Source organism: Colobus angolensis, unplaced genomic scaffold (genome assembly GCF_000951035.1).
Source record: "Colobus angolensis palliatus isolate OR3802 unplaced genomic scaffold, Cang.pa_1.0 Scaffold19, whole genome shotgun sequence".
NCBI lineage: Eukaryota > Metazoa > Chordata > Mammalia > Primates > Cercopithecidae > Colobus > Colobus angolensis.
In genome coordinates this window covers 12092973-12104593 of record NW_012115043.1, presented here as the reverse complement: position 1 = coordinate 12104593, position 11621 = coordinate 12092973, and the positions used below count along the sequence as shown (strand labels likewise).

The window sequence follows — 11621 nt, the reverse complement described above, 5'->3', positions numbered from 1 at the left end:
ATTCTGTAGGTTGCCTGTTCACTCTGATAGTAGTTTCTTTTGCTGTGCAGAAGCTCTTTAGTTTAATTAGATCCAATTTGTCAATTTTAGCTTTTGCTGCCGTTGCTTTTGGTGTTTTAGACATGAAGTCCTTGCCCATGCCTATGTCCTCAATGGTATCACCTAGGTTTTCTTCTAGAGTTTTTTTGGTTTAGGTCCTTACTCCTTACATGAAAATTAATTCAAGATGGATTAGAGACTTAAATGTTAGATCTCTTTCTTACTTTCTCTCTCCCCCCCCCCACTTTCTTTCTTTCCTTCCTTCTCTCCCTTCCCCCTTCCCTTCCCTTCCCTTCCCTTCCTTTTTTTTTGAGATAGTCTCGCACTGTTGCCCAGGCAGGAATGCAGTGGCACAATCTCAGCTCACTGAAACCTCTGCCTCCTGGATTCAAGCCATTCTCGTGTCTCAGCCTCTTGAGTAGCTGGGATTACAAGCGCGTGCCACCATGCCTGGCTAATTTTTTGTATTTTTAGTAGAGACAGGGTTTCACTGTGTTGGCCAGGCTGGTCTCAAATGCCTGACCTCATGATCCTCCCGCCTTGCCTCCCAAAGTGCTGGGATTACAGGCGTGAGCCACCAAGCCTGGCCTCTTTCTTTTTTCTTTCTTTCTTTCTTTTTTTTTTTCAAATGAGACAAGGTCTCACTCTGTCACCCAGACTAGAGTGCAGTGGCATAATCACAGCTCACTGCAACCTTGACCTTTCAGGCTCAAGTGATCCTCCTACCTCAGCCTCCCAAATAGTCAGGACTATAGGCATATGCCACCCCACCTGGCTAATATTTTAGTGTTTTTTTTTTTGTAGAGACAGGTTTTTACCACGTTGCCCAGGCTGGTCTCAAACTCCTGGCCTCAAAGAGTTCACCCACCTCAGCCTCCCAAAGTGCTGAGATTACTAGCATGAGCTACTGCACCCTGCCCTAAAGCTTTATTTCAAAGCATAGCTGTTTTGTTCTAGCATAATCATTGCCTTTCCTACTTCATTTCATACATCAAAATATGTTTTGGGTGGATCCAAAATTTAAGTATTAAAAATCATAAAAATTGTTAAAAGAAAATGTGAGTGAATATGTGTATGACTCTGGAACGGAAATGGGTTTTCTAAGTATTATATTGAAGCTCAGAAGCCAAAAGGAAAGTGTGGATAAATTTGACTATATAAAATTAGTACAATCTTCTATATATTAATTGTTGCCCCTAGGAAAGAACCCCATAAAACATAGTGAAGGTTGAACAGAACACTAGGATACGATGTCTACAAAACCAGAACAAAGAGGGAATAGCCATGAAACTGAAAGAACTCTCACAAATTAATTAAAAACAGCTAACAATCCAATAGAAAAATATGTAGTAAAAAGTCAATAGTAAAGAAATTAAAGAGGCCAAGGTGGGAGGATTGCTTGAAGCCAAGAGTTCTTAGACCATCCTGGGAAACATAGCAAGACCTCACCTTTACACATTTTTTTTTTTATTAGCTTGGTGTGGTGGCATCCACCTGTAGTCCCAGGTACTCAGGAGGCTGAGGTGGAAGGATGGCTTGCGCCCAGGAGGTCGAGGCTGCAGTGAGCTGTGATCTTGCCACTGCGCTCCAGCCTGAGTGACACAGCGAGACCCTGTCTCTGAAAAGAAAAAAATAAGAAATGCAAATTGTTCCCCAAATTATGAAAAAATGTTCAAGCTTACTACTAATCAAAGAAACATAGATTAAAACTATAATGAGATATCACTTTTTAATTTATTGATTGTGGAAAGACAAAAGTACAAGATGATACCAGAGGATGACAAGGGGTAAACAAGTAATTTATTTTTATTTATTTCTTAAACATAATCTTTTTTTTTTTTTGAGAGAGAGGGTCTCATTCTGTCACCCAGGCTGGAGTGCAGTGATACCATCTCAGCTCACTGCAGCCTTGACCTCCTGGGCTCAAGTGATCTTCCCGCCTCAGCTCTCCCAAGTAGCTGGGATTACAGTTGCATACCACCACGCCTACCTCTGCCTCCCACAGTGCTAGGATTACAGGTGTGAGCCACCATGCCTGACCAGTAGATACTTTTGTATTAAGTGGATAAAACCTTTTGAGAAGTATCAAACATTTTTAAAGCTGTGACCCAGAAATTATACTTGTAATAATTCTATAAAAGCTGCACAAATCTATACACACGTGTATTTTATAAAATTTAAATGTTGACACAGCTTTCAATATATGTGTATATTTTAATACAGCTATTTTTGTAATTAGAAATGCACTGTAAATAACTACTTTTTATGACTACTTTTTATTAAAAACAGGATTATTTAAATATACTGTAACTCAAGCATAACCAAACGGGTGATCTGTGGCCATCAAAAACAAGGTAGTTTTAGTGTGTTGTCCAATGTGATGAAAAAATGAAAAAAAAAAAAAGAAAAATGTAGCTTTCAATGTACTACCATGGAATGACTTTCAGTATATTGTAAAGAGAAAAAGTTTCAAAAAAGCAGGTAAAATAGAGTTTTTGTAAAATAATAATATGTTGACTGCTGTTGACATGCTTTATTCTGTAAGTGCCTTCACAAGGAGAGCATGAGTCACTAGGATACTGAATGAAATGTGTCTTAGAATTCCGTGATCCTTCCTCCTTCAGAAGCTGGGCAGGCTCATCCATCCAACCACTTCCTCACACATTCCACAAACAGTCACATGTTCCCCAGGCAATGAGTGTGAGGCTAAGCAAACTGACCTTGAAGCCGGATTTCCTGAGCATGAATTCATCACTGTTATTTTGGGCAAGTTACTTTGTCCCTTAGACAGCATCCACTTTATCTATTTTTATGGTTGAAGAAACAGGCCCAGGGAAGAAGCAAGATTATATCCAAGGGAGTTCCCCAGCCAGAGCCTGATCTAGAATGGTACTAGGAGTTGGCCAGCCTGACTAGGAATTATTTTACTGGAGTGGAGTGGAGAAATGGGTAGGCCTAGCGCTTCTCTGCCAGGGTATAAATTCTGGCCCTGCCACCTACCAGTTGTTATAACCTTGAATAAGTTACTCAGTGTCTCTGTGCCTTATAGGATTTGTTACGAGAACTAAATGTTAGGTGCTTGGAACAGTATTTGGCACATACTCAGCCTCAGTGTATCTTAGTTGTTGTGTTATTTGTGAGATACTAGGGATTAAAAAGTGAAAAAGGAAGCATAATCCTTGTACTGGAGGAACTGACAACATAGCCAAGAATGGAGTGTGGGAAATATGATGATGAGGAAGCATTTCAGGATGTTATGAGAGCTAGGAAGAGGGGTCGGGCGTGGTGGCTCAGGTCTGCAATCCTAGCACTTTGGGAGGCTGAGGCGGGTGGATCGCTTGAGCTCAGGAGTTGGAGACCAGCCTGGGCAACGTGGTGAAAACCCATCTCTACAAATAAAAAAATTATCTGGGCATGGTGGCACACGCCTGTACTCCCAGCTACTTGGGGGGCTGAGGCAGGAGGATGCTTGAGCCCGGGAGGGTGGAAGTCACTGTGAGCTGAGATCATGCCGTTTCATTGCACTCCAGCTGAGTGACAGTGCGACCCTGTCTCAAAAAAAAAAAAGGAAGAGATGCCTCCAACCTCCAACCCAGGAGAGGGTCATGGGAGGCTGCCCAGAAGAAGTTGCAGGCAAGCTGAAGAGGCAGAGGGAACAGCCTGAATCAAAGTGCAGGGGTGATGAAGAGCCTGGTTATTTTCAGAAGCTGAAAGGAAGGCGAGATAAATCCCTGAGCCCACACTGAGACAAGGCCAGGCATTGTGACTCGAGGCTGAGGCCACTGTGTTCGACCTTTGGCTCCGTGGTTCCTGCTTCTCCTGCTATTGGTCTGGCTGATCTCTGCTCACCCATCAGGTATTAGCCTAAATGCCACTTCTTCCAGGATGTCTTCCAGGAATCAAACCTTCCCACAGGGCTTTATGTCTTTTTGCTGCAGGAATCATTGGTACTTTTGGTGCTTTTTGCACTTTACTGTTGATTGCTTGATCGTTGCTATTCCCCTCTACGAATGCCTACACAAGTGTATTTCATAGCACTTGTTTACTAACACATACCCATTAGTATTCTCAAGTCATAAGTGAGATAACAGAGGCAGAGGGAGAATCTAGGAGTTTCCCAGGGACAGGATTTTCCATAACCATTCTAACCTGGGCTCTAGTCCACAACCAGGCCAGACTCCAGCTGCTCTTCTAGAGCCCCCTGGGCAGGGCCATGGCAGGAAACACTGCTCAAAGACAAAGGTCATCTCTGATGAGCTGAAACTATATGATTTCACGGCTGGAAAGTACTGAGAACTAAATCAGTCTGTTCGACCTCCTACGTGTGCAGTCTTACCCTGTGCCTCTCAGGCAGGGAGAGAAGAGAAGAGGCCCACGATTGGCTCCTACGGGTCTGCCCTCTTCCTCCTCACCTTCTTCTCCTCTGTTGCCCACCTAGAAAGGTAGACTATCTGCCCATGCCCAGCACAAGGTCTCGATCCATGCCTGAAGGATGGCAATGACCACAACTACACATATGCACCTTTCCAGGCATCCAGAGTGTGCAGTTGATACGACATTACAGGTTGGGGAGCACAGAAGTACTTTTCTTGTTTGATACTGTAGGGGCCTTGGGAAACGTTTCCTTCCACCCACTAAAAGTTTGTGGACAATGAGCTGACAAAAGGTAGATTAATAGGAGAAAAAGGCATATAAAACATTTAATGGGTATATGGACATAGAAGCCATACACAATGTATGAGACTCAAAAAGGGGCCAGATAGTTGAGGCTTAAGTAATGTGTTCGTAGGGGAAAGACGTATGGACCCAAGAGGAGGTATTTTATGAATGATTCTCTTTGGGAGCTGAATGAGACAAGTTAGGGGAAGGTGAGGAGTGGAACTGCACAGGAACAAAGGTTGTCTTACTATGCAGATGAAGTCCCCCAGTTGACAGCTGGAAGGTACTGAGAACCAAATCAGTCTGTTCGACCTCCCACCTGTGCAGTCTTAACCTGTGCCTCCCTGACAGGTAGAGAAGTCTTCCACTGGAGGACTTTTATTTTATTCTATTTTATTGTATCATATTTTAAAATTTCAATAGGTTTTTGGGGAACAGATGGTGTTTGGTTACATGAATAACTTCTTTAGTGGTGATTTCTGATATTTCAGTGCACCCATCATCTGGGCAGTGTACACTCTACCCAATGTGTTGTCTTTTGTCTCTCAACCATCTTCTACCCTTTTCCGAGTGCCCAAAGTCCATCGTATCATTCTTCTGCCTTTGTGTCCTCATAGCTTAGCTCCTACTTAAAAGTGAGAGCGTACGATATTTTGTTTTCCATTTTTGAGTTACTTCACTTAGAATAATGGTCCCCAAGTACATCCAGGTTGCTGCAAATGCTATTATTTCATTTTCTTTTTCTTTCTTTCTTTTTTTTTTTTGGTGATAGTCTCCCTCTGTCACCCATGCTGGAGTGCAGTGGCACAATCTCAGCTCACTGCAACCGCTGCCTCCTGGGTTCAAGCAGTTTTCCTGTTCAGCCTCCCTAGTAGCTGGAACTACAGGCACATGCCACCACACCTGGCTACTTTTTGCATTTTTAGTAGACATGGGGTTTCACCATATTGGTGAGGCTGGTCTCAAACTCCTGACCTTGGGTGATCCACCTACCTTGGCCTCCCAAAGTGCTGGGATTACAGGCAAGAGTCGCTGCACCCAGCCCATTTCATTCCTTTTTAATGGCTGAGTAATATACACACACACACACACACACACACACACACATATCTATACATATATACATATATATACACACATACATACATACACATACATATATACATACACATACATATATACACACACATACATATCTATATGTACATATATACATACATATATACACATACATACATACATACATATACATGTATATTCATATATACACACACACACATTTTCGTTATTCACTTATTGATGGGCATTTGGGTGGTTCCATATTTTTGCAATTGTGAACTGTGCTGCTATAAACATGCATGTGCAAGTATCTTTTTCATATAATGACTTTTTTCCCTCTGGGTAGATACCCAGGAGTGGGATTGCTGGATCAAATGGTAGATCTACTTTCAGTTCTTTAAGGAATCTCCATACTGTTTTCCATAGTAGTTGTAACATTTTACATTCCCACCAACCAAGGTAAAAGTGTTCCCTTTTCACCACATCCATGACAACATCTATTTTTTGATTTTTTTTTTATTATGGCCATTCTTGCAGGAGTATTGCATTGTGGTTTTGATTTGCATTTCCCTGATAATTAGTAATATTGAGCATTTTTTTCATATATTTGTTGGCCATTTGTATATCTTCTTTTGGAATTGTCTAGTCATGCCCTTAGCCCACTTTCTGATGGGATGTTTTTTTCTTGCTGATTTATTTGAGTTCCTCGTGTATTCTGGATATTAGTCCTTATTTGGATGTACAGATTGCAAAGATTTTCTCCCACTCTGTGGGTTGTCTGTTAACTCTGCTGATTATTTCTTTTGCTGTGCAGAAGCTTTTTTTGTTTAATTAGATGAAAAGTCTATGTGGGTGTGGTAACAACTCCCAGTGTCTTCCCCCCTGATTTTTTTTTTTTTTTCTTATTTGATGAGATTCCTGGGTTGGGGATCTTAAGACAATTGGATTTCTTTTGGGCAGAATATTTTTCTTTCCTTTCCTTTTCTTTTCTTTTTTAAAGATAGAGTCTCCACCTGTCACCAGGCTAGAGTATGGTGGCATGATCATAGCTCACTGCAGCCTCCAATTCCTGAGCTCTCAAGAGATCCTCCCTCCTCAGCCTCCAGAGTAGCTGGGACTATAGGTGTGCACCATTGAGTGCTCAGCTAATGTTTAAAACTTTTAGTTGAGATAAGGTCTTGCTTTGTTGCTCAGGCTGGCCTTGAACTCCTGGCTTCAAGTGATCCTCCTGTCTAGATCTCTCAAAGTACTTGGATTACAGGTTTGAGCCACCACAGCCAGCCTGGAAAGATTTATTTTTTTAGACGGAGTCTTGCTCTGTCGCCCAGGCTGGAGTGCAGTGGCGCCATCTCAGCTCACTGCAAGCTCCGCCTCCCGGGTTCAGGCCATGCTCCTGCCTCAGCCTCCCGAGTAGCTGCGACTACAGGCGCCCACCACCACGCCCGGCTAATTTTTTGTATTTTTGGTAGAGATGGGGTTTCACCATGTTAGCCAAGATGGTCTGGATCACCTGACCTCGTGATCTGCCCTCCTCGGCCTCCCAGAGGGCTGGGATTACTAGCGTGAGCCACCACGCTGGAAAGATGATTTTAGATAAGGAAATTGCAGAGAGAGACCGAGTTCCTCTCAGTGCTTCAGGAAAGAGAATCAACAAGACAGGGAGGCAGGGAAGGTCAGAGAGAGAGACCTTTGTTCTGAGACTTATATATCAATTTTCTTTTTTTTTTTTTTTTTGCCATCAATAAGAAATTTACTTGTTTTAAAAAAATCCAAATGCTGGCATTGTCCAGAAAAATTTAACAGGTTTATTTATAATTATTATAAAGTTGAACCGCTGAAACTTGTTCACTGAAACATTTTAACTTGCATTAATGCTTTACGCCTCTGCATTTATATTAAAAATTCACACACAAATGAAAATGGAAAAACTGCCAATACCTGATTTCTGTCCCCTATTTTTCCACTCGCAATCATATACTTAGGTACCTTTTGACCCCATGGAAAAAAAATATCTAACGTTCAGAACTACCAATAACAGGAAGAAGAGAATTTTTTTTTTTTTTTTTTTTGAGAATGAAATGTTTCCCATCATAGTGGATTCTTAAGCACGTTCTCCACGTATGCGGCGTGCTAGCTGGATGTCTTTTGGCATAATTGTTACACGTTTGGCATGGATAGCACACAGGTTGGTGTCTTCAAAAAGGCCAACCAGATAGGCCTCACTTGCCTCCTGCAAAGCACCGATAGCTGCGCTCTGGAAGCGCAGATCTGTTTTAAAGTCCTGAGCAATTTCTCGCACCAGACGCTGGAAGGGAAGTTTGCGAATCAGAAGTTCAGTGGACTTCTGATAGCGTCTAATTTCACGGAGCGCCACAGTACCAGGCCTGTAGCGATGAGGTTTCTTCACCCCTCCAGTAGAGGGCGCACTCTTGCGAGCGGCTTTTGTAGCCAGTTGCTTCCTGGGTGCTTTACCACTGGTCGATTTGCGGGCAGTCTGCTTTGTACGAGCCATGGTACAGAGACCTCCTTACTTACCCCCCTTCTCCTTCGGCTGGAGCTCGGCGAGCGAAAGGCGGCGCTGGCGTTAGAGAGCGACGGCGGCGCGGCGGCGGCTGCGAACACAATTCTATATATCAATTTTCAAAGCACTCAGTGTGTCAAAGGGCAATAGATTGGGGAATCATTTTCTGTGCCCCAACAGTACCAAAACGGATGGTATGAAGAGCCAGTATCTGTTACTTGTTTTAATATCAATAAAATAAAACTAAAATGGTGTCACATGTTATTTCATTCAATGCATTTTAATATTTTTATGTAATGATTGGCATGGTGATCATTTTCCCTTAAAAAAAGAGAATATCCTTTTTTTTGAGATGGAGTCTCACTCTGTCACCCAGGCTGGAGGTACAGGGGCACCATCTTGGCTCACTGCAACCTCTGCCTCCCGGGTTCAAGTAATCCTGCCTCAGGCTGTGGAGTAGCTGGAATTACAGGTGTGCACCACCACACTCAGCTAATTTTTTTGTTTTTAGTAGAGACAGGCTTTCGCCATGTTGGTCAGGCTAGTCTCAAACTCCTGACCTGAAGTGATCCGCTCACCTCGGCCTCCCAAAGTGCTGGGATTACAGGCGCGAGCCGCTGCACTTGGCTCAATATCCTTTTGTTAAAATGAGTGAATGGAGTGGCAATTTGTGGGTGCTAGGTAATGCAAATATTTGAATTAAGTTGCTATCATTATGAAAACACTCGATTTTTTACATTCATAAAAATCACCTTTGCAACTACTAGAAGAAGTGCCCAATGAGTTCTTCTTGCCTAGAAAGAGCTGATTTATCAAGACAGGGAAATTGCAGCAGAGAAAGAATAATTCATGTAGAGCCGGCTATACAGGAGACTTCAGTTCAAAGTCAGCCTCCCTGAAAACTCGGTGATCTGGGTTTTTAAGGATAATTTGGTGGGTAGGGGCCAGTGAGTCAGGAGTGCTGATTGGTTGGGTTGGAGATGAAATCATAGGCAGTTGAAGCTGTCATTTTGTGTTGAGTCAGTTTCTGAGTGTGGGGGAGGGGGAGCAGGGGGCACTCTGCCAGGAGTTTATAGGAGACCAGATGAACCAGTTGATAAATCTGGGTGGTGCCAGCTGATCTATCAAGGGCAAGGGCTACAAAATATCTCAAGTAATTATCTTAGATTTTACAATAGTGACAGTATTCCCAGGAGAAATTTGAGAAGAGTCAGAATCTTATAGCCTCTCAGCTGCATGACTCCTAAACTCTAGTTCCTAATCTTGTGACTAATTTGGTAGGTCTACAAAGGCAATCTAGTCCTCAGGCAGGAAGGGGGTTTGTTTTGGGAAAGGGCTGTTATTATCTGTGTTTCAAAGTGAAACTATAAGTCCCTCCCACAGTTAGATTGGCCTCTACCCAGGAAGGAACAAGGACAGCTTGGAGATTAGAAGCAAGATAGAGTCAGTTAGGTCAGATCTCTTTCAGTGTAATAATTTTCTGAGTTAAAATTTTGCAACAGCGGTTTCACTATTATCCAGTTACATATAAATACACTCACACACACTGTGGGGGACATAGGCCCTTGGTCCCCTAAAGGTTCACTGAAAAATTACTGATTAGGCAGATTGATTAGAAGGAGAAAAAGGCATACAAATTTACTTAACATGTATACATGGGAACCTTCAGACTGAAGATCCAACCTTTTAATAAACCACAGACGCTTATATACCATCTTGAGGTTACAGAAAGAATAGGGGCTTGAATCCTGGTAAAAAATATTATGGGACAGGGGAGAAGAGGAATTCTAGGGAGGGTCAAGAATGAGTGGATGTGGAACGGAGATTAACTTGTAGTTTTCCTTGGAGGCTGGGTGCGGTGGCTCATACCTGTAATCCCAGCACTTGGGGATGCCAAGGCAGGTGGGCCACCTGAGGTCAGGAGTTCAATACCAGACTGGCCAACATAGTGAAACCCCGTATCTACTAAAAATACAAAAAATTATCTGGGCATGGTAACAGGCACCTGTAATCCCAGCTACTTGGGAGGCTGAGGCAGGAGAATTTCTTGAACCCAGGAGATGGAGATTGCGGTGAGCTAAGTTTGCACCATTGTACTCCAGCCTGGGTAACAAGAGCAAAACTCTGTCTGAAAAAAAAATATATATAGTTTTCCTTGGAATTTAAATGATACTTGGATACAGTCATTATACTTTTAAAAGGGTTTGCTCATTTGTGATCACATCTAGAGAAAAAAATATATGTACATTTTAGATAAGTTGTCCAGTGGATTTATTTTTAGCTGCTGCCCGGATACAACCAATTTATCAAGACAAGGGAATTGCAATAGAGAAAGAGTAAAGCGTGTGATGCACATAGAGCCAGTTAAACGGGAGACTGGTGTTTTATTACTCAAATTAGCCTCCCTGAAAAGGCAGAGGCTAGGGTTTTTCAAGGATGGTTTGCAGGGCAGAGAGGTTAGGGGAATGGGTGCTGCTGATAGATTGAGAATGCAATCATGGGGGTGTGGAGAATGGCCCTTGTGGCTGAGTCCACTGCTGGGTATCGGCTAGAGGTGCAGTTAAATCAAGATTCTTGGGTCTTGGGTTATCAGAAATGCAAAAGCCTCAAAGGACATTATCTTACAAAAGCCATCTCATTGGCTTTTGTGCAACCAAAAGACAATCTTTGGTTTTATAATACTGATGTTATCTGCAGGAATAATTGGGGCAGTTGCAAATCTTTTGACCTCTTGAATAATGGCTGGTAATCATTTATGCCTACATCTTAGCAGAATCTAGTCTCCTCTCATCCTGCTAACCTGGTATCTTTCATTAGTTTTACAAAATTGGTTTAGTTTTGGGAAAGGGCTGTTATAATTTAAACTATAATCCAAATTTTTCTGAAAGTTACCTTGGCCCAAGCCTGGGAATGACCAAGGGCAGTTTGGAGAGTAAAGGCAAGCTGGGGGTTGGTTAGATCAGAGCTATTTCACTGTCATCATTTTCTCATTGTTATAATTTTTGCAAAGGTGGTTTCAAAAATATTTTGGGGGTACTGGTTTCTGAGCTCAAACACACACACACATCCACTCACACACGATTCTTTCTTTAATAAAGACTAGATGTGTTTACATAGGCCTGTGAAGAGATTTAAGAAAAAAAGTTGACTCCTGTAATCAAAGAGAGCACTATTTTGTATTTTCTAAAATGATTTTAAAATAACTTAAACATAATGCTAAATGATGATGTAGAGCTAGAGAACAAAAAGCATGTGCCTTCTAGATAAATTGCTAAACTGATGAAACAGGCAGTAATCACAGAAGTCAGTGATTAATGTTTTGATGCATTACTTTCTGGACTTT

The 11621-nt window shown here is 42.2% G+C and overlaps 1 protein-coding gene across 1 annotated transcript; it reads right to left on the bottom strand.

Moving 5' to 3' along the window:
• Window positions 1-7491: 7491 nt before the first annotated feature.
• Window positions 7492-8378, bottom strand: LOC105510607 (histone H3.3-like). Its single transcript, XM_011940488.1, has one exon. It carries the CDS (start codon window positions 8267-8269, stop codon window positions 7859-7861), a length of 411 nt encoding a protein of 136 aa, XP_011795878.1. The 5' UTR covers window positions 8270-8378; the 3' UTR covers window positions 7492-7858.
• Window positions 8379-11621: the final 3243 nt, after the last annotated feature.